Here is a 27,600-nt window from a genome sequence, read left to right as displayed (position 1 = left end):
CAGGAGAGATGAAGAAAAATTTCTTCACCCAGAGAGCGATCAGCTTGTGGAGTTTGCTGCCACAAAGTAGTTGAGGCCAAAACACAATGTTGTCAAGAAGCAGATAGATGTAGCACTTGAGGCAAAGGGGATTAAAGGATATGGGAAAGTGGTGCAGAGGCAGTATAAGACTGTTGAGTTGGATGATCAACCATGATCATAATGGCAGAGTAGGTTCTAAAGGATGAATGGCCACCTCCTGCTCCCTCTTTCCTATGATTCTTTATGTAGAAGTACTGGTATGATCTCCATATACACTATCATTTGATACAAAAATAATTTTGCCTTTTTAATAATTGCAGTATTAGTATTGTACATTTAAAAAATCAAAATTCTCCAACTAAGGCCTGTCAACAATATACTTTTATTAGAAAGCAAATATAAAGAGAACTAGAAAACACAATCTGTAAAAACTAAGTGAACTGGAAATCAAAATATTTATTTAAGTCTACCCTTTAGATGAGGCTTTTGATACAATATGGAACAAAATGAGTTTAAGACTGAAAGATTTGTGAATCAATGGAGTACACGTTCTGCACACACAACATGGCAAGTGCCTCAGTTTTTGGCACAAAATTCTTTCAAAACTAGATCTTTTTTAAAAAGAAACTTTCGGCAAATTGGTTTTTGGATCTGAGAGCAACACTTCCTAACAGTGCTCTCAGGCAGGATTCGCTGTTCCCTATATAGTGTTTACCTCAATGTGCCTATATACATGCTAATTTTGCTTTAATGAGAACAGTGCATTATCTTCATTGAACATAAGCAATTAAATCCAGGTGTCTCTGTAACTAATGCTAAATTCTGAGACATTTGGACTGCAAAGCTTAGTGCTTGTAAACTTCATATTTTCATGTGATTACAATTACCAATAAATCTTGACGTCAGAATGAGGACTAAATCACTAGTTTGTGTTATTTATATACTCTGTGCTCTAATTCTTGGGCAGTTTCATAAAAAATATTCTCAAAGCAGAAAGCAGCTGAGATAGCAATAACATTTGAAAGTGCACAAGTGTGCAGCATACTTCAAAAATACAGGACATATTGTATTGTAAAGATTCCCTTTGCTATATTTTTGCAAGCTATAAATAGGTTTTTTATATAACATTAAAAAACAAACATATTTTAGTATAAATAAGGAAAAGACATTCCCCTTCATTCTGAATTTCAAACTCCGTAAAGTCCAAATAAGCTTGATAATCTCCTCGCAAGAGCAGGAAAATTACAAGGGCACCCTCTACAGACTGGCACTGGCAGCACAGTATGCTTGAATTCACAGAAATACAGGCTGATCTGAAACTCTATTACAGAAAATTGGGAATAGTTTGATATTTTAATTATGAGCTTAGTTTCAAATCAGGAGCGTTTGCAGTGTATCTTGCTATATTGATGTTTCTCCTATTGTGCAAGCCTTCTTAGATTACCTGAAATCAGCGCGTGTAAACAAAATTTTTAAAAATCCCTCAATAGCAAAACGACAGCAGTTGCTTTGTGGTTCAAAGCTCACGTACACCGATAAGAGTTATGTGACAAACCAAGGTTGCATCATGGAAATCACCGTTGATTTCATCAGCAGAAAAATGCTGTGAGCCTTTGTGCAACTTTCCCCAATGCCATTTCAGCAGAGACATTAACCAAATTAAAGCCAGTGTTAAAATAACAGTGAAACATCATGCAAAACAGGTTCGGCATTTCTCTGCTGCCACCACCAACAGAAATTTCAGGGCTCGTATGTTTGTACTGGGTTGTTGCATCATCACAACAGAACACGGCATAGTGTTACAACAGACTGCAGAACAATCTCAGTCAAAAATGTTTGGCTTTCTTTTAGCCCTCAGCTGAACAGATTTAGCTTCTTCTATTTTTGCCTTTACATCTACCTGTTTCTCAAAAAACGCCACTAAAACGGGTTCATTTAACAGCGAGGCCAGTATCTGTTCAAAGGCAAAGGTCCATTCAATCTCAGCCTGGGCTTCTTGGGCAGCATCTTCACCCTTCTTTAACGTCTGGTTGTCCTGAATACTGTCACCGCTTTGGCAATCCTGAATTATACCTTGTTTACTTGGGATGGGAGAGTTTGGGCTGTTCAGCGTTCTCCCCACTTCTTCCATTCGAAGCAAGAGGCCAGTGACAGTTGTTATGGCACGATAAAGTGCCTCCTCATTAGGATCTCCATGGAACAGATTATATAGCGTCTTGGAGAACTGAACGAATTGTGACTGGGAAATTAAAAATAAAGCACATAAGTCATCAGGAACATGGGAACACGAAAAAAGGTTTTAGAAACAAGTCTTTGAAATGCCACTAACAAGAAAATTATTCCAATCTCACTAAGCTAAGTATTATCAGCAAGATTCACGTAACCGAATGTCGAACTTGAGCAAAAATAGAAATGCTGGAAAGACTCAGTTAGATCAGGCAGCATCAATAGAGAGAAAAAGTGAGTTTTTTGGGGCGGGGGGGATGGATAAAGAATAAAGGGGAAGGATCTGTAAAAGGATGGGGGGGGGGGGGGGGGGGGCATGGACAATTAAATGACAAAAGAGGATAAAGGTGCCAGGCAAAATGAGGTGGTAATTAGTTACAGAAAGAAAAATAGGTCCAGAGAAAGTTACGGCAAAACAGCAGAGAGGATGGGGGAAGCATGGAAAATCTGGCAAAAGAAGTCAAAGTGGACAAAAGGGAGGAAGATCGAAACTATAACCTGTCATATGTTCTCAGCATATCGTTTTTAATGACAGATTTGCAACATCCAACATAAGTAACTTGAGCAGCTTATTTCCACTTCTGAACCTGCTTTGTGACATTGTGGATTCGATTTCACGTACAACATAATCTCAGTTACATGACATATGTTGTTACATGGCAATATACCCAAAAACTGCATTAAGCTCTCCTAATGGCTCAACTGAAAGTTATGCAGTGCGACCCATGCTACACAGGCCAGCAAAACATCAAGGTCAAGCCTTGCTCTGCTAAATCACTCTATCTTAGGGATACATGCCAAAAGGGGCTCAGCAGCAGCCAGAATTCCTCTGCCTGACTGCTTGGATCTGAAGAAATAAAAGCAAAATACAGCAAATAAGAACAGAAAGTGCTGGAAAAACTTAAGTCTGGCAGCATCTCTGGAGAGAGAAACAGAGTTAAATGTTTCAAGTCCAACGTGACTTTTCTTCAGAACAATTTCCAAAGACTCATATTGGAACTGGAAAGGTTAACTCGTGTTTCTTTCTCCACAGATACTGCCAGACCTGCTGAGTTTTTCCAGCACTTTCTGCACTTATTTTGGCCTTGGAGGGAGTGCAGAGGAGGTTTACTAGGCTGATACCGGAGTTGAGGGGGTTGAGCTATGAGGAGAGGCTGAATAAACTAGGCTTGTACTCGTTAGAGTTTAGAAGAATGAGGGGAGATCTCATTGAGATGTATAAGATGATGAATGGGATGGATAGGATAGAGGTGGAGAGACTCTTCCCGCTCAAAAAAGACAGTAGGACTAGGGGGCACAGCCTCAAGATAAAGGGGGGGCGGTTTAGAACGGAGTTGAGGAGGAACTTCTTCACTCAAAGGGTGGTGAATCTCTGGAATTCTCTGCCCGTTGAAGTGGTGGAGGCTGCCTCGCTAAATATTTTTAAGACGCGGGTTGATGGGTTTTTGATAAGAGAGGGGATTAAGGGTTATGGGGAGAGGGCGGGAAAGTGGAACTGAGCCACGACAGATCAGCCACGATCTTATTGAATGGCGGGGCAGGCTCGAAGGGCTAGATGGCCTACTCCTGCTCCTATTTCTTATGTTCTTATGTCTGGTGGAGTCAAGGTGTGTAAACATATGTTTGCAAGTTTATTGGTTTAATCCCATATGATTAAGGCCTCTGCTTTCTTTTTTAACTTGTGGGTTTGCACTATAGTTGGAAAGAACAAAATGGATAAAGCTGTTCGCCCCTAGGATGCTTTATAGTTTGATGCATCAGGGGACAATTTAACTGATTGCATTGGTCAGCTTCTGTTAAAAGTGCAATGTTCAATTTATACCTATTGCTTTTAAAAAATCACCCCAATGTTAAACAATAAGCAGGGTGTGTGAAGATCAAAAGGATTGATGAAGGTTATACCTCGACCCATGGTTTAAAAAAAGGGTTAAATGTGTTGATATTTCTGTTTGTGTATGGACTCAGTAAAACACAATTAACAGATTATGTTGCAACCACATTAGGATTGTTGGATTGGAATTGCTTTACAGCTGAGTCGGTCTCTGTTTCTCTATTGTAGTCCAATCTAAATACAAATATTTTCTAAGGTAATGCAAAGAGGCCAGAGTTGCTCTTAATGAAGAGCTGCCAACACTCCTGGAGCTGTGCTTCATGATGAGTCTATGACCTTCAGGAGAGAATGGAAGGCATTCCATCTGTTATCTATCATTTCCAGCCAATGGATTACAGATTATAAAATGTTCCCTCCTTGCTGGCTAAAGGCATGGAGCTTTGTGAAGTATAATTTCACAGAGACGTTGCCATGGCAGGAAATTTAATTCTATGTGTTGGCACCACAGCAGCAGGATGATTGTGGTTGCAAGGTCCTTCCTCAGAACTGGCCAATTGAGCCAGTGCATTTTTCTTTCTGCTTTTAAGACATATTTCCATGGTTTTCAATTTGTTTTTAAATGTTTGCAATAGGATAAGTGCTCATCAGGCTACTAACTTTGATTAAATTCATTAGATGATGAACACACTCCACCATTTCATTACAAGGTCACACCGTCTCCTTTAAAGCACAGAGACCAGCGCTTTTTAAAAGTATGCTTTAAATTCAAATGGTGACAATATTTCACATTAAAAAAATTAATGTATAATTACAGCCCATTTCCAAATGATCACTGCTTGCAGATAATTAGTCTCATAACTTTTGGGGGAAGACAGGACATAAAATTATTGACCAAATTGTAAATCATTGAAGCCATGAACAGCAGACTTTCAACTGTTATCTCATTAGTGCTCAGAAGAAAGGATAGCAGGACTAGGGGGCACAGCCTCAAGATAAAGGGGGGGGGCAGTTTAGAACAGAGTTGAGGAGGAACTTCTTCACTCAAAGGGTGGTGAATCTCTGGAATTCTCTGCCCGTTGAAGTGGTGGAGGCTACCTCGCTAAATATTTTTAAACGCGGGTTGTTGGGTTTTTGATAAGAGAAGGGATTAAGGGTTATGGGGAGAGGGCGGGAATGTGGAACTGAGCCACGACAGATCAGCCATGATCTTATTGAATGGCGGGGCAGGCTCGAAGGGCTAGATGGCCTACTCCTGCTCCTATTTCTTATGTTCTTAAAAATTGCCCGGACACAGCAATAAGTTTTATTGATTACTCACTTCTAATATTTTTAAATTATCCCAAACAGCCTGACAGCAGAAAATGCAGACAATGAGCAGGAAAAGATAAGAATTTCAGGCAAAGCATTAGATCTCGAGAAGGCTTTCAAGAGGGAACAGGCTGTAACATAAAAAGCTCTAGAGGGGTGTGTTAAAGTGGCGATTCAAAAGAACTGTAACAAAACGTGGAGCAAAAAAATGGGGAAATAAACAAAAGAAACCAAAGTCAGAATAGCAAAAAGCACAGTGCTAGCTTTAGAGGCAACGATAAGCAAGACAACATACAAATTGTAAACCAGAACAAAGATTTTTGAACTTAAGCATTTAATCCTCATAAGTCACTTGTGTTTTATCATTCTGTGCTTATAAATTTTTATCTTCATCAGAAACTTGGCACAACAGCAAGGTACCAATGCTAATAATTTGTGAATGCAAATAGCGAAACAGGTCACACTGTCACCTGATTTATCCGTGGCAGGTTTCGGATACTTTCCTCTTTCCTTGTCAGTTCTTCATGCCACTGTTTCAAATAGGCTTGGATATCAACCTTCCCCTTGTTACTCCCTGAAATTTAAAAACAAAAAAGGACAGTATTGACAAAGTTGCATTGCCACAACTTCTCTATCTAACTTGCCAAATTAAATATATTCTTTACAGCAGAAACCGCAGTGTAAGACAATTACGTTTTCACAATCATTGAAGCAATGATTGCAACACCAGCATGAGCTGTTTTATTCACACATTGAGATGTTGATATAATTTATACTCGATACACAAATTTACTTCCATACAATTGAAGACAACACACTCAAACATGCTTTCTGAAGTACTAGATGCTGACAAGTGAATCGGGTAGATTTGCAACCACCGTTTTGGTACAGTAGCTACTTGAATTCTTGTTTCCCTTACTATACGGCTTGGTCTTGCAGATGCACTCAAATTCACCTTTGAAATGAACCAGCCAAATGAGCTCCCTTTCCTTGATGCGTTATCTACCATCTACTAAAAGCCTACCTTCTCTGGTCATCACACACATTGGGGTTCATACAGTCCAACTCACAATAAGATTAGCCTTATCGTCAACATCGTAAACAGGGCCCGAGCTCTTTGCTCAATGTGGAAGCTTGTGGCTGAAGTAAGGTCGTATCAAAGACGTTCTATGAGATAGCGACTGCCCTGGTCACATTAACACCCGCTGAATATCTCACAAACTCACGAATAGGACGAAGGTCGCCACTTGTGCCCAGTCTATCTCAGATTACCCTGGAAGGGCAAGATATCAGAAAGATCTGAACAACAGAAAGAGCTAGCTGTTTCATGCTGTGACTATGCAGTGGCAACACAAGTGGTATTTGCCACTAACAGGATACTGCCATCAAGCTAAAAAGATTTTCTGCCCATCATGTAAATGAATAATGTGGTACAGTAATTTCAGTATCAATGTGGTGCTAGGTGTGTAGGCTGTACATCCCAAACATTAGAAGATCGTATCAAACAGCATGTCCTTTCAGCTGTTTGTAACAGGCAGAGTACTGACCAGTCCATGCTTGCAAAACTCAGTGTTCAACATTCGATGTGGTTCTGCAACTGAACACATTTGTTGAACAATCCTGAGTGTGCTAAATATTACACTGACAATCAATTCAACATCAACAGTCAGGCTCACAGAAACTACATATATTAATACATAAAGATCCTGCCTTTTGCAGACAGAAATAACATGCACACACGTTGCACCTTTCCAACTGGGCAAAATAGGCAATAGCCACACTCTGGTTCATTCCGTAGGGCAATGCCTTAACCAGAGTCAACCTGCCTGGTTTGAATTTAAACAAAGCTTGACAGTTAACTTGTCAGTCATTAGTGTGTTCTCCATGTCACCATCTCTACCTAAGCCCACTTGCTAACCAATCAGCACTTCTTTCTCATACAGTATAAAATTTTGCTCTCTTTACATTGTGTTCTTATGAATTGTCCTGATGAGCGCAAGATGAAAAGCTTCGACAGCATAGTTTCTTTTTCCAAAAATACTCTTACATTTATCATGAAAACTGCAAAAGAGCTTGCATAGATTTTGCACCCTCCTACAATAAAGAAATGGGGGTTGGAAATCAACCTAAAATCAACTCCACTAATTCAGCCCCCCAAAAAAGTCAATACATACCATCGAGCTGATCACGAGTCATCGCTTCATCAAAAAGTTCTTGGTGTTTGGAAGCTGAAGGAACTGTACTTTCACCTTCAGTAAATGCTGTAAAGCAAAAGACTAGAAATGTTAAATCTGTAACCATAAATAACTGCGATAAGAATGTGCACTGACACCACCTTAGGACATTTTAAAGTGTTTCACAGCCAATTAATTACTCCTGAAGTGCAGTCATTGTTCTATTGATAAATCTGGCAGCCAATATGCACATGGCAAGTCCCACAAATAGCATAATAATAGACACGTGGGACAGCTGTTGGCAAAGACAAAGGGAGCATTTGTCTGTTCTTTGAACGATGCAACTTTTTTTTAACATTCACCTAAATGGGCAGATGAGGCCCCATTTTAACACTGCATCCAAAAGGCAACACCTCCGGCAATGTGGTAGTGATTCACCCTGAAACTGAACTGTCAGCTTAAATCATGGGCCCTCAATTTTCTATGGGATTTGAACCCACAACCCCCTGTGGGATTAGAATCCAAAATCTCCCTACTCAGGTGAGAATGCCAATTAAGCGAGCACTCCTTTCCTACACAATGCCAAAATATCAGTAGTTCTCTTCAATAATCCTGTAAGCAATCAATTTTATTCATCTCTTTCAACACATAACAGGAAATGCTGGAAAATCTCAGCAGATCTGACAGCATCTGTGGAGAGAGAATAGAACCAATGTTTTGAGTCTGGATGACACTTCGTCACAGCAGACGAAGCTCTGACCAGCTGTGACGAAGGGTCGTCCAGACTCAAAATGTTGGCTCTATTTTTGCTCCACAGATGCAAGCAGATCTGCTGAGATTTTCCAGCATTTTCTGTTTTTGTTTCAGATTTCAGCATCCGTAATGTTTTGCTTTTATTCATTCCTTTTCTTGGCTCAAATTCCACCCCCCCCCCCCCCCCCACCCCCACTGCCCCAACTCCCTGAACATCACAACTGTCAAAGGAGCGCACCCGTACCCCCAGGCATCAAGTAAACAGCTATATTCACATTCAGTCCTAGACAAAAGTGGCACGGCAGTCAAGCCAATTCTACTTTAACCGATAGCAGCATGGTACACTTCTTAAGAGTTATAGAACAACTTTAGCTTTCAACTTTTTACAATGGCAATTACAGACACCTTCATATTTAAATAAAACTGTCTCCCTGTTGAGTATAAAATGACTGAGCTTCACTATAGTGTGAACCAATGTCAACGATAATTACTTCATGTGAAATACATTTTTTTCCTGAGATTTCAAGAACAGAACGCATTTATCAAATTTAAGCATGTAATACACAAGTGGATTTTCGGTAATTAGTTGATTTACCTGGTGGAATATGTAATTTAAAAAGTAATTTCAGTTTATCAGTAAATGATCCATTGTACATCACATCTGCAAGAGAAGAAACTGAATTAGTATATTTATTATTCAAGATCCTTAAATCCTTTAAGGTTCTAATGAAAGGTTTAAGACACTCAGTTCTTTGTACTTTATACAAAAAGCAAGAATAAAAAAGCCCTCAGTGAAATGTCACATATCCTTCTCAGCACTGCACCTACAGCAAGTGGCTGAATAAATATTATGTTTTTTTTTGAAGCAGTTATTGTTTGCTGAAAAGGTTCTATCGCGGAAAAGGCTCAATCAATTCAGCCTCTTGATTTTGTTCTGCCAATCTATTAGCTACCTCGACTGTATTCCTCTGCCATTGCTCCACATCCTGTAATATCCTGAACCAACAAACCACACCCCCGCCCAGCATCCACATCGTTTTGGAGGAAAGAAAGTTCCATATTTCCGCTACCGTGTGTGTGGGGAGAAGTGCGCCCTGATTTCACTGCTGCATGGCCCAGCTTAAACCCTTTCTTCCATTCTCAAGTGGCATAAACGATAACTTAGCCAAACACTCTCAGCGCATTCAGCAGGATGTAAAGTATTGAAGAAAAATAGGCAGAGATGAAGAAATCTGATTTTCAAATGGAACCCAAAATCTATTGGTGGAGAATTCCTTCTTTAGGGAACCTCTTAATTCCAGATTCATGCTGCTTTTCAACTATAACCGCAGTTTGAAATAAAACCCCTTTTAGACTCTCTCCACAGTTTATGGCAAAGTTGAGAATCCAAAAATCACATGGCCTAAGACATATTCAGTACAGATATTCTCCTACCACATTACACAGAATCATAGAATCACTATAGTGCAGGAGGTCATTTGACCCATTAAGCCTGCGCCGACAACAATCCCATCCTATCCCCATAACCCTACATATTTACCCTACTAGTCCGCCTGACACTAAGGGATAATTTAACACGTCTGATCCACCTAACCTGCACATCTTTGAAGTGTGGGCAGAAACCAAAGCACCTTGAGGAAACCTACATGGCGACAACGTGCAAACTCCACACAGGCATTCACCCAAGGCTGGAATAAAACCTAGGTCCCTGGAGCTGTGAGGCAGCAGTGCTATCTGTGCCACCACGCTGCCCTTATGAATCAATAATACTAAAATACGAAGCTCTAAAAGAATAACCACGTGGTTTGAAAAGTAAAATGTTTTACCTAGGGCACACGAAAACTCTTTGAAATTGATGAGGCTATCAGAGTTCTCATCCAGAAGCCGAAAACTCCACAGAGCTAACGATTCTGCGTTTGCAGACTGAGACCACGGGCTTAGGTACTTGAACAGTGTGCAGTACTGTTTATTATCAATCTGGTACTGCTCTAGGTATGGAAGGCTGGAGTCGTGGTGCTTGAGTGCCGGACTGTGTGGAATCCAGTAGCAAGTTAAAAAATGCTCCTTCTACATACAAAAAAAAAAGGGAAAATGATTTAAGTCTCTCTCATCAAAAGGTCATCCAGTAATACTGAACACACCTTGTTAGACAGGCTAGATTTTTTAAGCAGGCGTTCCATAGATCCCCCAAAAGGTTACAAATTATTTTTACAATGAAGGAATAAATGATTAGCACTGATCAAGATTGAGAATCTATGAAAAATGAATGTGTTGCTGCTTTATCCTAATCAAACCTATAAGCAGTTCATTCAAAACACATGATATGGTGCTACTGGAGTACTGATAAGATATGGTGCTTTTTTGAGTAAGAAAAGATGGAGGTGCACAAATTAAAGTCATGTCGATGTGGCAATGCTTTAGTCAATTTACCTTTTCTTTTTAAAAAATGTTTTGATTACCTGTGGATAGTGATCACTGAACCTATATAAATCAAACGTACGCACATAGCATAACACCTTTCAAAGACAGCACAAGTGCAAAGTGCTGCATTTCTTGGGGATATGACGCATTTCAGTTCCTCAAAACAAATTCGACTAGAACATGATAAAATTGCACAATTTGAGGGTAAGAAATGTGGGTCTGAAACTAATGTCTCAAATTTAAATAGAGAGAATTACAAAGGCATGAAGGTAAAGTAGCCAAAATGGGTTGGGAAAACAGGTTAAAAGAAAATGATAGACTAGCGGAAGGTATTTAAGGAGATATTAAGTAACTCTAAACAGAAATATATTTCATCAAGAAAAAACTTTACAGCACAGAAAGGGACCCGTCGGCCCATCACGTTTTTATGCCGGCTGTCAAATATCTTCCTATTCCAACCCCATTTTTCAGCTGTTGGCCCATAGCTTTCTTTGCTATGGCATTTCAAATGCTTGTAACGTTTACATGTTACGAGGGTTCCTGCCTCTATCATCCTTTTAGATGAAGTTCCAGATTCCCTCCACCCTCTAGGTGAAAAAAAATCTTCTCAAATAAGACCCAAAGAATGAACAATCTACATCTAAGGAAATTAAAGATGGTGTCAAATTGATTTAAAAATGCATACAATTTTGAGGTTAGTGATAATGTGAATATTAGAATAATTTCAGAAACCAAAGGAAAATAAAAAATGTAATGGGGGGAATAAACAAAAATGGAAAAAAGACAGCAAAAGCTTTTCCAATTACATAAGAAAAAGAGACTAGCTAAAGTAAATACTGATCCCTCAAAGGATGAGACTGGGAAATTAATAATGTAAAGCAAAGAAAATGAACAAATAGTTTGTATGTCTTCACAATAGAAGGAAGTAAAATTATCCTAATAATCCCAAGGCAGGGAGAAAACAGGAGAGAGAAACTCAAATTGTTTTAAGCACGAGTCAAACTAATGGGACCCAGAACTGACAAGTCTCCTGGACCTGATGGTCTTTGACCTTTGTATTAAAAGAAGTGGTTAGAGGTACTGGATGTATTGGCTGCAACCTTACAAAATTCTCTACAATCTGGAATCTGAATAATGGTAGGAAGGACTATTACTTACGTGGCGAAAAACTGCAGCAGGCGACGGTGCAGAGGGACCTCGGGGTCCTTGTGCATGAGTCGCAAAAACCCAGCTTGCAGGTGGTCAGGAAGGCGAATGGGATGCTGGCCTTCATAGCGAGGGGGATCGAATATAAAAGTAGGGAGGTCTTGCTGCAGCTGTATAGGGCATTGGTGAGGCCGCAGCTGGAGTACTGTGTGCAGTTTTGGGCGCCGCACCTGCGCAAAGATATTTTGGCCTTGGAGGGAGTGCAGAGGAGGTTTACTAGGCTGATACCGGAGTTGAGGGGGTTGAGCTATGAGGAGAGGCTGAATAAACTGGGCTTGTACTCGTTAGAGTTTAGAAGAATGAGGGGAGATCTCATTGAGACGTATAAGATGATGAATGGGATGGATAGGATAGAGGTGGAGAGACTCTTCCCGCTCAAAAAAGACAGTAGGACTAGGGGGCACAGCCTCAAGATAAAGGGGGGGCGGTTTAGAACGGAGTTGAGGAGGAACTTCTTCACTCAAAGGGTGGTGAATCTCTGGAATTCTTTGCCCGTTGAAGTGGTGGAGGCTGCCTCGCTAAATATTTTTAAGACGCGGGTTGATGGGTTTTTGATAAGAGAGGGGATTAAGGGTTATGGGGAGAGGGCGGGAAAGTGGAACTGAGCCACGACAGATCAGCCATGATCTTATTGAATGGCGGGGCAGGGTCGAAGGGCTAGATGGCCTACTCCTGCTCCTATTTCTTATGTTCTTATGTAAAGTCCCAGTGGATTGGGAAACAAATGACATGATCCTATTCAAGAAAAGAGGGAGACAGAAAGCAGAAAACAGAAAACTAGAAACAGTTATGCTAGCATCTGTCTTCGGGAAAATTGGACCCTCAGCTATTTACAATTTATCACGGTGACTTGGATAAAGGGGCTGAATGTATAGCAAACCTGCTGAGGTACAAAAAGATAGGCTGGGGAGGACAGAGCCCGCAAAGGGGCAAGTTAAATAGTGGGCAAACATTTGGCAGATAGAGTATAATGTGCTAAAAATTGAGGTTACAATCTGTGCTTCGAAGAATAGAAACAAAATATTATGTAAGTGGAGAAAATCAAAGAATGCTGTAGTACAGAGGGACCTGGTGCACTTTTACACAAATCACAAAAGTTAAAGCAGGTATAACAAGTAATTAGGAAGACAAATGGAATGTTAGCTGTACATCATTGAGACCATGCCTAGAGTACTTTGCACAACTTTGGCCTCCTTATTCACGCACTGCTCTACTTGCATTTAAGGCAGTTCAAACAAGGTTCACTAGATTGATTTTATTTATTACTGTCACATGTTAACAGAGTGAAAAGTATTTTCTTGCGTGCTATACAGACAAAACATACCATTCTTAGAGAAGGAAACAAAAAAGTGCAGAATGTAGTGTTACAGTCATAGCTAGGGTATAGAGAAAGAGCAACTTAATGCAAGGCAAGTCCATTCAAAAGTCTGACGGCAGCAGGGAAAAAGCTGTTCTTGAGTCAGTTGGTACATGACCTCAGACTATTGTATCTTTTACCCCCCCCAAGGAAGAAGGTGGAAGAGAGAATGCCCAGGGTGCGTGGAGTCCTTAATTATGTTGACTGCTTTGCTGCGGCATCGGGGAGTGTAGACAAAGTCAATGGATGGGAGGCTGGTTTGTGTGATGGATTGTACTATATTCACCTTTTGTAGTTTCTTGCAGACTTGGACAGAGCAGGAGCTAAACCAAGCTGTGACACAACTAGAAAGAATGCTTTCTATGATGCATCTGTAAAACGTTGGAGAGAGTCATAGCTGACATGCCTTAGTCATCCTTAGTCTTCTGAGAAAGTAGAGGTGTTGGTAGGCTTTCTTAACTATAGTGTCAGCATAGGGGGACCAGGACAGGTTGTTGGTGTTCCGGACAACTAAAAACATGAGCTCTCAACCCATTCTATTTTGTCCCTATTTATGTAGGCAGCGGCACATTCTCCTTTATGCTTCCCAAGTCAATGTCAACAAAAAGGAGATTGTCATCGACGGAGATTATTGTCGCCACACCAGTTCACCAGATTCTCTTTTCTCATTCCCGTACTCTGTCTCGTCATTTTTTGAAATCCGACCCACTATGGTGGTGTCATCATGCAAACTTGAAAATTGAATTGGGGTGGGGGGGGGGAATTTGGCCACACAGTCATAAGTGGACGAGGAGTATGGAAGAGACTGAAAACACAGCCTTGTGGGGCACCAGTGTTGAGGATTATCGTGGAGGTGTTGTTGCCTATCCTTACTGACTGTAGGCTGAGAGTTAGGAAGTTCAGGATCCAGTCACACGGGGAGGTGCTGAGGCCCAGACCACAAAGTTTGGAGTTGAGTTTTGTGGGAATAATAGTGTTGAAGGCTGAGCCGTAGTCAATAAGTATCTGACGTAGGTATCGTTATCTAGGTGTTCCAGGGTTGAGTGCAGGGTCAGGGAAATGGCATCTGCTGTGGAACTGTTACGACAGTAGGCAAACTACACTGGATCCAGGTAGTCTTGGAGGCTGGAACTGATTCGTGCCATAACTAACCTTCTGAAGCACCTCATTATAATGGATGTCAGAGCCACCAGCCAATAGTCATTAAACCACATGGCTTGGTTTTTTTTTGGTACTGGGATGATGGTCACCTTCTTGAAGCAGATAGGGACCTCAGACTGTTGTAAAGAGAGGTTAAAGATGTCTGTGAATACCTCCACCAGCTGATCCGCGCAGATCTGAGTGCACTTCCGGATACCCCAACCAGGCCAGTTGCTTTCCGTGGGTTGACATTCAAGAAAGCTGCTCTGACATCTGCAATCGTGACCCCAGATAGGTACATCCAGGGCTTCCAGGATGGAGGGCATGCTCTTGCTCACCTCTCGCTCAAAACAGGCGTAGAATGCATCGAGCTCATCAGGGAGAGGTGTGTTGGAGCTGGCAACCTTACACGCCTTTATCTAGCCTGTTATGTCTTGCAGACCTTGCCACAGTTGGCGGGCATTGGTTTGGCTAGCCTGGGACTCCAGCGTGGTCAAGTACTGTCTTTTGGCATTTTTGATGGATCTCCTTGGATCGTATCTGGCTTTTTGGTATAGACAGTAAGTAGTCTCACGACTCCAAGTTAAAGTCCAACAAGTTTATTTGAAAGTAAACCCACTAGCTTTTGGGGCTTGCCCCTTCGTCAGCTGAGTGGCAAACCCTGAAAGCTAGTGTGTTTAATATCAAATAAACTTGTTGGACTTTAACCTGGGTTGTGAGACTTCTTACTGTGTTTACCCTAGTCCAACACTGACATCTCATCATTTCTGGTATAGGTCAGTGTTGACCAACTTGAACGCCTCAGACCTGGACTTCAGCACGCAGTGGATATCCCTGTTCATCCATGGTTTCCGGTTGGGGAACACACAGATTTGCTTCTTTGGCACACAATCTTCTGCACATTTACTAATGAACTCAGTTACTGTAGTAGGGTACTTGTTCAGGCTGGTCACAGCGTTTTTAAATACTGACCAGTCCGCTGACTCCAAGCAGCCCCATAGGAGATCAGCTGATTCTTCAGGTCAACATTGCACGACGCTCCTTGATGGATTTTCCTGCTTCGGTTTTTGCTTGGAAGAGAAGCACAGGCTTGTGGTCTGATTTTGCCAAAGTGCGGGCAGACGATAGAGCAGTAGACATGTGTAGCAGTGTACACACTTGTGTAGCAGTGGACTAGGATTTTTGGGCCTCTGGTGGAGGAGACATGTTGGTGGTAACTTGGCAGTATGCTCTGATTCCTGAGATGAAGGGATTTGTTCCAATACATACCCACCCCACCCCCCTCCAACTTGTTAGGGTTATGAATAATAGGCAGCAAAATGGAGTTAAGGTCAAGATCATATCAGTCATGACCTAAAGTAAAATTTATTAGTCACAAGTAGGCTTACATTAACACCACAAAGTTACTGTGAAAATCCCCTAGTTGCCACATTCCAACGCCTGTTCAGGTACATAGACAACTTAGCATGGCCAATGCACCTAACCTGCATATCTTTGAACTGTGGGAGGAAACCAGAGCACCCAGAGGAAACCCACGCAGACACGGGGAGAACATGTAAACTCCGCACAGACAGTGACCCAAGCCGTGAATCAAACCTAGGTTCCTGGACCTGAGAGGCAGCAGTGCTAACCACTGTGCCAATCTTAGTGAATGGCAGTGCAGATTCAAGAAGCCATATGACCAATGAAAGCTAAGAGCTACCCTACTCCTACTTACGTTCTCACTTACGAGCTTACTAAGTCACCTGTGGAACCTTCCCCAAGCATATGGCTCAAAACACATTTCCTTGTTAAGGCAAAATGCTGAATTGACTAAACTGTGAGCAAATTACAAGGAATTAAATGTCCAAATGTGAAACAAATAAACAGCATTGAGTCATGCAATCCCTGATTTTTTTGGCCTAAAAACAAAAATCCAAATCAAGTACTTCACTCAAACATAACAGAACATGAGAAAGATGGAACTTGCTGATATTTGAACAAGTATTTAACTTGCAACTTAAGAGTTAAGTGACTATTTCAGGTTCTTTGATCTATAAAATGTATGAAGTCCTGAAGCGCCACATTGCTATTTGTCATTTTTTAAAAAAGGCATGACACGACAGATGTCTGCTTGATGCAAAATGTTATATTAGCTTGTGGGAAAATTGCATGACAAAATTTCAATGGAGTGCTCAATTAATTTATAAAGATCTCAAATGACCTTAAAAATCTCGAAGAGGTCTTCCAGTTCCTTAGGGTTGAACATCACTTCCTGAGATACAACCCGCAGCTAAAACACAAACACAAAGGGTTCACAATGTTAAATATAGCACAGTGAGATTTAATACAGCACATCCAGGTCAGACTGCAATGTCGCTAGCTGACACACTACACAATTTCTATCAGTAAGGACCAAGGTCATGCTTTAGGAGATATCTGTAATTGATAAATAAACTTATAATTTGTTAAATATCTAATCATCAAATGAGGACATTAGAACAATCAATTCTGGAATACTTGATTTTCTATACTTGTTACGCATTTAAGGGGAATACAGCAGGTCAAAGAAAACTGGATAAAAGCAAATTACTGCAGATACTGGAATCTGAAACTAAAAGAGAAAATGCTGGAAAATCTCAGCAGGTCTGGCAGCATCTGTAAGGAGAGAAAACAGCTGACATTGAGTCCAGATGACCCTTTGTCATCTGAAAGAAAGGGTTATGACAAAGGGTCATCGGGACTCAAAACGTCAGCTCTTCTCTCCTTACAGACGCTGTCAGACCTGCTGAGATTTTCCAGCGTTTTCTCTTTTGGTCAAAGATAACTGCTTTGTCGATCTGAGATATAAGCACAACAATGACAGAAATGGGAACTTGTGTTAAATAGTCTCTTAGAAAATTCGACATGAATCAAAGCTAGCAAAGTAGTAGTAGCATAGGTATCAGTCTGCACAATGCTCTATCTTAACAATAAAAATGAAGGCACTATGTCAGGCTGACTAACTTGCTTGCAAATTATACAATAACTGTCAATGGAGTGAACATAGCTGGAGTTTCAATAAACCACACAGAAGTCATGCACAATTGCTCTGATCCCCGTAACTCTGCACATTTACCATGGCCAATCTCCCTAACCTGCACATCTTTGGACTGTGGAAGGAAACTGGAGCACTGGGGAAACCCATACAGACATGGGGACAACATGCAAACTTCACAGACAGTCACCGAAGGCCAGAATTGAATCAGAGTCCCAGGTGCTGTGAAGCATCAGTGCTAACTACTGATGGGATTTGGAAGGTGGGTGGAGAACAGTTATGAACTTTTCAGATTTGGTTTTAAATTGGACTTGAGTTTTTTCTTTTTGCCTCTCCTGGGAAATTGGTTAGTGGGTTAGCACTGCCAGATATGTCAGATAGTAAATATGAATCATACCATGACAATAGTGGACATGTCTGATGATCTAGCTTGTCTTTTTATCTTTATATTTGTGCGTGTAAGGTTTAACCTCCAGAGGCTTTAACAGGTTGCAGACAAGATATGCATTCTTTTGAGTCTCAACATGAACTCTCGCAGAGAGCCATTATAATGGGGAGAAGAAAGCGGCCAAACAAGGTGAAAAGTAGCACCAGAGAATTGAATTGTTTTTCTCCATACAGGAAGAAAAGATCAGAATGTTAATTGAAGCTGCATTGATGCACCATCTTGTATGGCTTTGGGAGCTGAGTTCCTGCCTATCTTTCACTCAAGAGTTGCTTGTTGGAATTAATTAAAACCACTTTCTAGATCATTGGCAGATGTTGACTTTCTAACTCAGTATTAGGTTAGGGAAAATAACAGCTTGCTTTTCCACTGTATAAGCAAAACATTGAAGGGTATGCAGGACAAAGGTCAGTGAAAACCAAAAACATTTAGAGGAAAACAAAGTCAAACTCTTAGCTCGAAAAAAACTTCATTAGCCACAAAACATATGAATAGTTCAATGCACTGCGCATGTATTCACTTATTCAAAAGCAAAACAGAATTTACCACATTCTGTTTAGTGGTGTCTTCTAGAGTTTGAATCACATACAGCCTGTTCCTACGTCGCATACTCTCAACTTCCATTGATTGAATATCACCGTACTTCTGCAAATAGAGAAAGTCAGCTTTGAATATTTTACTGATGCAAAAAAAGTGCAATCAAACATAGCCTTTAACCACCTTAATAAGTAGATACAGTAATGGTTTTGATACAAAGAACGTTAACAAGCAGGTTTACGATAGAACACTAGAGAAAAGGAGGTAATTTGTTCAGTGGAGATACGAAGGACGCTGTTAACTGAGAAGACAATGAGAAGTCACTGAATACTCTTTAAAGGCACTGAACAACCTTAGAAATAGATCAATAATAGGGAGGAAGATGGGCCATTAGTGAAGTAATAGAGGGAAGGAAAATTAAATGCAGTGATTGAGTCAAACTTCATTGCTCTTGCTCTCAATATGAATCTTCATAGGAATAAGAGATGGTCATATTAATCCTTGAATCTGTTTTGCTACCAATGAAATTATGGTTGATCTGTGGCCTAACCCCTGCAAGAGCCTTCCACCTCATCCACTACTCCACCAATCTTGGTGTCATCAGCAAATTTACTAACCCACCCTTCAGCCCCTTCTTCCAAGTCATTGATAAAAATCACAAAAAGCAGAGAACCCAGCACTGAGCCCTGTGGTACACTGTTGGTAACTGGCCTCCTATCTGAAAATTTTCCCTCCACCACCACCGTCTTCTATAATACAGCCAGTTACTTATCCAATTGGCCAAATTTCCTTCTACCCCACACCTCCTTGTCTTTATGAGCCTACCATGGGGAACCTCAAACACCTTACTAAAATCCATGTATACGACATCTACTGCTCTACCTTCGTCCACACATTTAGTTACCTCCTCAAAGAATTCAATCAAATTTGAGAGGCAGGACATACCCCTCACGAAACCGCGCTGACTATTCCGTATTAAACTGAATCTTTCCAAATGGTCATAAATCCTATCTCTCAGGACCCTTTCCATTAACTGGCCTACCAGGGTCATTCCTATTTCCTTTCTTGAAAAGAGGAACAACACTTGCCACTCTCCAGTCCTCTGGCACTATCCCTGTGGACAGTGAGGACCCAAAGATCAAAGCTAAAAGCTCCGCAATCTCATCCCTTGCCTCCCAAAGTATCCTAGGGTATATCTCATCTGGCCCAGGGGACTTACGCACCCTCAGGTTTTTCAAAATTGCTAATACATACTCCCTCAGAACATCTACCTCCTCCATCCTATCAGCCTGCATCACACACTCCTCCTCAAAAACATGGCCCCTCTCCTTAGTGAACACTGAAGAAAAGTATTCATTCAATGCCTCATCTATCTCCTGACTCCATGCACAAGTTCCCACTACTATCCTTGACAGGCCCAAATCTCACCTTGGTCATTCTTTTATTTCTCACGAGTAAAAAGCCTTGGGGTTTTCTTTTATCCGGACCGCCAAGGACTTCTCATACCCCCTCCTAGCTCTCCTAAGCCCTTTAATTCATTCTTAGCTACCTTATAACACTCAAGTGACCCAATTGAACCTTGTTTGTTCATCCTTACATACGCTTCCTTTTTCCTCTTGACAAGACATTCAACCTCCTTCGTGAACCAATGGTTCCCTCACTTGGCCATCTCCTCTCTGCCTGCCAGGGACGTACCTATCAAGGACATGCAGTATTTGTTCCTTGAAAAAGCTCCAGATGTGTAACTGTATCATAACTTCAAGCCCCTAGCACGCTAGCCCTCTAGAACTAAAGGCCAGCATTTCATGAGCTTTTGATTTTTTTTATTCCTTTTTATGACGTAAACCCTCAAGTCTCTTTAAAATTCCACTATTTTTAATCTTTTTACTTGTGTTATTTTTGGATCCAAAGTGGTCAACCTCACATTTGCATAGAACATAGAACATTACAGCGCAGAACAGGCCCTTCGGCCCACGATGTTGCGCCGACCAGTTTTTAAAAAAAAAACACTGACCCACAAATCTAAACCAATCCCTTTTCGTCCATAAACCTATCCATAGATCTCTTAAACGCCCCTAAACTAGGCGCATTTACAACCGCAGCAGGCAGGGCATTCCAATCCCTCACCACCCTCTGGGTAAAGAACCTACCCCTGACATCCGTCCTATAACTACCACCCCTTAATTTAAAGCCATGCCCCCTCGTGCTAGCATTCTCCATCCGAGGAAAAAGGCTATCACTATCCACCCTATCTAAACCTCTAATCATCTTATATGTTTCAATAAGATCCCCTCTTAGCCTCCTTCTTTCCAGTGAAAACAACCCCAAATCCCTCAGTCTCTCCTCATATGACCTCCCCTCCATACCAGGCAACATCCTGGTAAACCTCCTCTGCACCCTCTCCAAAGCCTCAACGTCCTTCCTGTAATGTGGGGACCAGAACTGCACACAGTTCTGCATAGTTTTGTTCATTTAATCTATTAATATCCTTGTAATTTTAAGCTTATACTGCATGTTCATCTCATTATCCGGGGGGGGGGTTAAGTAAGTTTACTTTATTAGTTTGTACAAATAGCACTAACTCGAGACCAGCAACACCAAACACTTGCGCTTGTTAACATCTTGTCTGCTGTTAAGGCACACAGTTTTAAAGTATTAAGTATAGAGTGAAACTCTTGAAAAATAAATGTTCTGATAGATTTCTTCAGGGCTAGTTTTGCATCCAGGCCATAATGTTTCCATGTTCTGCAATATTCATGCCTCGACAAACGCAATTTTTAAAAATGTGGTGCAAAAATACTTGAACAATTTACATCAAGAATTCAGCCTTCATACATCAAGTTATAGTATAAATTAATATACTGAGTGTCTCAAGAACTTTCCTGACATAAAACTACACAGATACACATTGGACACCTTGGCCATTGACAAACAAAGGTGAAGACTCCTGTGCATGGAAACCCAGGGAGCAATTTTTGATTGTAATATCGTTCTGTAGATTAAAAACTTGAGATCTTTTAAGTTTAGGACTTGCTGCACACTTTTTAAGAGTACTCTGACTCCATTTTTTGAGGGGTGCGGGATGAGGTAGGGAGATATGCTTAGGGAAATTATAGTGCTGTCTAGTGGAAAGAGACCACAGCATCTTTTCCCAAGGTCAGGTAATGCACAGTATTATTCAGATCGACAAGAAAGTCTGCTTCTGCATTGCTAAATCTTTGCATAATTTACACACAAGCCACTTCAGTCTTGTTCACTAACCTCATAAGATTCCCCAATAAGCTCAGTTATGTCCACTTTTATTTGAGGGTCCTGGTTGTCAGTGGCAATAGGTGGATGATGTGTCATTGGTGGTAAAGGACTGTCTTTGTTAGTAACATTATCAAAAAACCTGTAGGAAACAAATGTAGCTAACCATTAAAAGGAAAGGCAGAACTCTCAAACTGCACACAAATTAAATCTTACAACAATCACAAAGCCTGCAAGGTAAGTTCTACAAATATTCTTTGAAAATATATTTAACTTGGCAAGCTGCCCAACAGCCATTAGAATTCCATAAATTGTGCAGCACAGGAATATTCAACACTGTAGCTAGGGAAGGGAGAACTAATTTTGGACTCCATTCCAATAAGCTCTAAGTCGACTTCTGGACAATTGATAATTGGAGTGCGCTGATCACCCATGAATTCCGTAAGGCAACAGGCTCCCACTCCTTCATTTAAACCTGGTAGATGAGCTTCAAATTGAGGTGTCAAAGTCAACTGACCTAACTTATTTTGTGGTTCCTGGAAGAGTACTGCGGCATATACACCTTCTGGCACGGGTGCCTGAGTACCACCATTGGTTAAAAGGGTGTAAGTTAGTTTAATTACATAGTGCCATAAATGTAGAGGCTAGAGACAGAACGTAATGGCCTCCAATCTGCCCAACAGCTGAAGCGCCACTGGCAACCGCACAACAGTCGCTCCAGACTCGCCGAACCAATCTGATGCTAATCTGGCATTTACCTGACTGGCAACTGTTTTTGGTATCTTTACATCTTCAGGGCTGATGTCCTGCCTCCAAGAGCTGAAAAGCAGAGCTGGCAGCTCACCTATACCAGCAGTGCCAACAGGAGAGGTAGCCACTGCCAGTACCACAGCAGACCTTAGCTGAAGACTATCACTGGAGGAAAAATAGGCAAGCCAGAATTGCTGTGGACAGTCAGGGAGGCTCAGGATAGGGGGCAAAGGAAGAGGAGTCAGTTCAAAAGAAAAGCTGGAATTCTGCTGCAGAGGTGGCCCTTTGTTACCAATGGGTCCCTTGGTTGGACTTGGGCTGCCAAATAGGAGAGATCTCACTTTCCAAAACCTCCAAGCCACAACCATGCTGGCCAAGATTTTTCTGGCAGTATGGTTCCTACCTGTGACATGGTCAGAAATGGTCCTTAAGTGCCCACACTTAAGGGCCACCCATATTGGCCTCTGGGTGGTAAGGCCACCCTCCACCCATCCTGCTGCAGACATAATTGGAGAGGATTTGGAAGGTGATGACGTCTCCATCCTGCATCTTCCTGCTTCATTAAATTTGCCCAAGAACGCAATGGGAATTTAAAAATATAAATAGAATGCAGGACTTCAAAATGGGGAGCAAATTACATTCATGTGGCTGGGTCCAATTATCCTCTACTCTTCAATCTCAGTTCACATGAAGACTACACTTCATCTTGATTCCTTGAGAAAACACATATCCCTTACTGCAGGCATTTAAACAGCACTAAGAAATCACAGCAAAGAAACATTAAAATCCAAGAGCCGTACTTGTTTAGGATTGTCACCGCTTCAGCATCATCTTTGCAGAGTAGCAGCTTGTCCATATTATAATCTAGAACTGCCAGACCCAGCTGCAGGATTGCCTTAATACCATCATAGAAAAAGCAATCAACAACATTCACCGCACTCTCAATGGGCAGCACAGATATAAAAATGGTGAGAAACCAGGACAAGGAAACAGATGAGAAAAATGTCATATCTGTCATGTGGTCAGTCAGCTGAGGAAGATAGCTTCTAATGAATTCTTCAAAAACTGCCTGATCCACCAGAGCACCTGTTAAAAGAACACACTGGAATGAGACATTCCTATTTAAAAAAAAAAATCGCTTTACCTTTCTGCAAACTTACGTCTGGGGCTAAGACCTCATACATTATATTTTAATAAAATATATATACCCTGGGTGGCACAGTGATGCAGTGTTTATCATCTCAGAGTCAGGGTTCGACTCCCAGCTTAGGTCACTGTCTGGGCAGAGTCTGCACATTCTCCCCATGTTTGTGTGGGTTTCCTCCGGATGCTCCGGTTTCCTCCCACATTTCAAAGATGAGCAGGTTAGGTGGATTGGCTGTGATAAATTGACGCTTAAGTGTCAGGGGGACTAGCACGGTAAATATGTGGGATGATGGGGATTGGGCCTGGGTGGGATTGCTATTAGTGCAGGCCTGATGGGCTGAATGGCCTCCTTTTGCACTGTAGCGATTCTATGACTCTCATGGCTGATTTCTAAAATTTTAAAAACTGGCCTTGTCAGTGACCCTCAAGTAATGATGAGAGTTTATTGGCACATGTTCAAAATGCAGGGCTGGAGGGTAGCTGTTGTGAATGTGTGCAAATAAAATTACTCTGTTAGCGAGAGTCACAGACAGACAAGGGCAATTTTTTTTTTAATTTTAGGGATCAGCCAAGAGGATATAAAGGGCAGTTTCAAACCTATCAAAATCTCTATCTTTGAACAGACCAAATTCAAAAGGCCATCTACATTTCATAAACCAGACCTGACCAACTAGATCTAATTCATCTGCTAGGACAAAGGACCCCTCAACTTCCCTTAATGTTTGGAGCATTAATGTTCTCAGGGGCCCAGACAAACGGAAGCCGAAGTAGAGAGGTGGCAGCCACCTGACATGAACTCGTAGCTGAAAGGACCAGTACAATTACCTTGTGACAGTTAAGAACCTGCGTGGTTTCTAACTGGATGTTTAGGAAGCACACTACTGCTAACAGAGGTGGAAGCAATTCAAATTAAAATGCCTTTGTTTATGGATGGGTGATAAGATGGAAAATAGGGGCTGTTTAAATTAACCCCCCTTCTACCCGTAACATTTAATTGAGAGCTGACTCAAAATAGCAATACTCATCCAAGGACTTTGAGATACAAATTAGTTTGAATCTGTGACTGAAGGAAGTGCTTATTCACTTGCTGAGAAATAAACTATAGTCCATGTGTCAAAAGCGAAATAACTGACCAACAGCACCGCGTCATTGCTTCAAATTTAGGTCTTGTCTGACAAACCAATTTACACAGTGCATGCAAATGCTGGAAAGAGTGTTTTATTTCTGTGATGCAGAGTACAGTACTAAAAAGTTAAACATTCAGACAAAAACGTATCAAAATCCATCAAAAATAACTTGGGGAAGAAAAGTAGAGCCGAACACAGTGGGTCAAAAAAAACCAAAAGACTGCGGGTGTTAGAAATCTGAGATAAGAAAGTGCTGAAAAGGCTCAGCAGGTCTGGCAGTATCTGTGAAGAGAGAAGCAATCTGCCTGACATATGTTGCATTGACTTTTTAAAGTTCAAAAACAGCTTTCTTGAGTAAGCAGATAGTTTTCCCTAACACATCATACACTAACATATGCAACAAACAGAAGTGATAGAGAGCCAACATTGTAAATGTGGCAGTTCACCTTAATTCATTTGCGCGTTTGGATAATGAGCTTAAGTTACGTTCTATGAACTGAAATGCATTGTTTGAACCCAAAATGATTGTAAAAGCATTCAGTAATGAATAAAAGAAATCCACTTGAAAGTAGTCTTCCACAATACAAAATGTCTTGGGAATATTTAATTTCAGATTTACTTTTCAGCAATTCAAGCTCATCTAATTATAGATAGGAATTTTTGACAAGGACACTGTAACAATGGGTCAGTCTTGAAAACAACGTAATTTGTACATCGACTTTTTTTTTACTGGAGTTAAACTTTCATTAAAGAGACAAAGTTGGAATTTGTGTAAGACTGCCAATATTATAGCAAATTAACATTGTAATGATACTGGCGAAGGGTCATCCAGACTCTCAGAAACAAGGAGTAGGCCATTCGACTGTTTGACCTGCTCCACCATTCATTCTGATCATGGCTGATCAAATTCAGTATCCTGATCTCCCTTCACCACCTCCCCGTATCCCTTTATCCCCAAGATCATTTTGAAATCCAATAACGTTTTGGCGTCAACTACTTTCTGGAGTAGTGAATTCCACACGTTCACCACCCTCTGGGTAAATAAATCTCTCTTCAGTTCTAAAAGATTTATCCCTTATCCTCAGACCCCCTAGTTCTGGAATCCACCCCATTGGGGGCATTCTTTCTGAATCTATCTTGGCTAATCCTATTAGAATTTTATAAGTTTCCAAGAGATTCCCTCACTCTTCTAAACACCAATGAATATAATCCTAACCGATTTAGTCTCTCCTCACGATAGACCTGTGATCCCAGGGATCAGCATGGTAAATCTATGCTGTACTTCTATAGCAAGGACATCCTGCCTCAGATAAGAACACAAAAACTGCACACAATACTCCAGATGTGGCCTCACCAACGCCCTATACAACTGCAGCAAAATATCCCTAGCCCTATACTCAAATCCTCTCACTATAAAGGCTAACATACATTTGCCTTCTTTACTGCTTGCTGCATCTGCACACTTCAGTGACTGATGCACAAGGACTCCAAGGTCTCATTGAGTATCCACCCCTCTCAATTTATACTCGTTCAAGTAATAATATGGCTTCCTATTATTGCTACCAAACAGGATAACCTCATACTTATCCACATTATACTGCATCTGCCATGCAGATGCCCACATACACAGCCTGCCAAATCACGCTAAAGCATCTCTACGTCTTCCTCAGCTCACCCTCCCACCCAACTTGCAAATCTGGAGATGGTACATTGAGGTCCCTCTTCCAAATTATTAATAAATAATGTGAATAGTTGGGGTCCTAGTACTGATCCCTACAGTCCTACTAGTCACTGACTGTCAATCATAAAAAGACCATTTATGCCAATTCTTTGCTTCCTATCTACTAACCAACTTTCTATCCATCAAAACATTACCTGTAATCCCATATGCTTTAACTTGCATTTCTAGCAAGTTACGTGAAACCTTGTCGAAAGCCTTCTGAAGGTCTAATAAACTACATCCACTCCCTGCTCATCCTCAAAACATTTCAATAGATTTATCAAGCATGATTTCCCTTCTGTAAATCCATGCTTACTTTATCCGATTATATCACTGCCTTCCAAATGCCAAGTTATGAAATCTTTATGACCGTAAAGATTAGCTCTGTTCTCTGTCCACAGATGCTGTCAGACCTGAGATTTTCCAGCATTTTGTGTTTTTGTTTGATTCTCCTTTAAGCTGGTATTGTAACCTGGGCACATCATCTCAACGCACAAGTGAATTAAGCAGAACTGTCACGTATTATAGATCACAGAAAGGAGTGCTGCCAATTAAAATTTAACACCCAAGTCGCAGCGATATTAAGACTGCTAATCAAAAGGCTAGTCAAAGATGTAGATTTTAAGGAGTGATTTAAATGAGAGAGAAGGTAGCGACAATTAAGAAGGGAATTTCAGAGCTCAGACATGAGTCAGCTAAAAACATGGCCACCAATGATGAAGTGATGAAAATTGGGGATGTGTGAAAGGCAAGATTTGGAGGAGTGCAGAGACCTTGGAGGATTACAGAGGTGGAAGAAGTTACAGCAAGGGATGAAGCATAGAAGGGTTTGAGCACAGTGATGAGAATTTTAAAATTAAAACTCTGACAGACCAAGCTGATGCAGATTAACTATACCTGATGAAGGAGCAGCGCTCCGAAAGCTAGTGGCATTTGCTACCAAATAAACCTGTTGGACTTTAACCTGGTGTTGTGAGACGACTTACTGTGTTTATCTCAATCCATAGCCGGCATCTCCACATCAGCAGATTAACTAGCACAGGGGTGATGAGTGATTGGGGCTTGTGAGAGAGTTAGGATACAAACAGCAGACTTCCGGATGAGCTTATATTTATGGAGAAAGGAAGGTGGAAGGCTAGCTAGGAGACCATTGGAATACAAGTGTCAGACCCC

The 27,600-nt window shown here is 41.1% G+C and overlaps 1 protein-coding gene across 1 annotated transcript in view; it reads right to left on the bottom strand.

The window, feature by feature from the left end:
- Positions 1-391: 391 nt before the first annotated feature.
- Positions 392-27,600, bottom strand: part of tbc1d8b (TBC1 domain family member 8B) — a 68,857-nt gene continuing 41,648 nt past the window's right edge. The window contains exons 12-20 of the mRNA XM_080187829.1: positions 23,235-23,520; positions 21,697-21,826; positions 18,445-18,543; positions 16,641-16,709; positions 10,140-10,380; positions 8,909-8,974; positions 7,561-7,647; positions 5,857-5,960; positions 392-2,260 (exon numbers count right to left, since the gene is read on the bottom strand). Of these exons, the coding sequence (XP_080043955.1) occupies positions 1,844-2,260; positions 5,857-5,960; positions 7,561-7,647; positions 8,909-8,974; positions 10,140-10,380; positions 16,641-16,709; positions 18,445-18,543; positions 21,697-21,826; positions 23,235-23,520 (1,499 nt within the window). The 3' untranslated portion in view covers positions 392-1,843. The remainder of the gene's footprint in view (positions 2,261-5,856; positions 5,961-7,560; positions 7,648-8,908; positions 8,975-10,139; positions 10,381-16,640; positions 16,710-18,444; positions 18,544-21,696; positions 21,827-23,234; positions 23,521-27,600) is intronic.

Source organism: Carcharhinus amblyrhynchos, chromosome 4 (genome assembly GCF_965287045.1).
Source record: "Carcharhinus amblyrhynchos chromosome 4, sCarAmb.v2.hapA, whole genome shotgun sequence".
NCBI lineage: Eukaryota > Metazoa > Chordata > Chondrichthyes > Carcharhiniformes > Carcharhinidae > Carcharhinus > Carcharhinus amblyrhynchos.
Note: the sequence above shows the minus strand (reverse complement) of the source record. Positions and strands in the feature narration are given on the sequence as shown.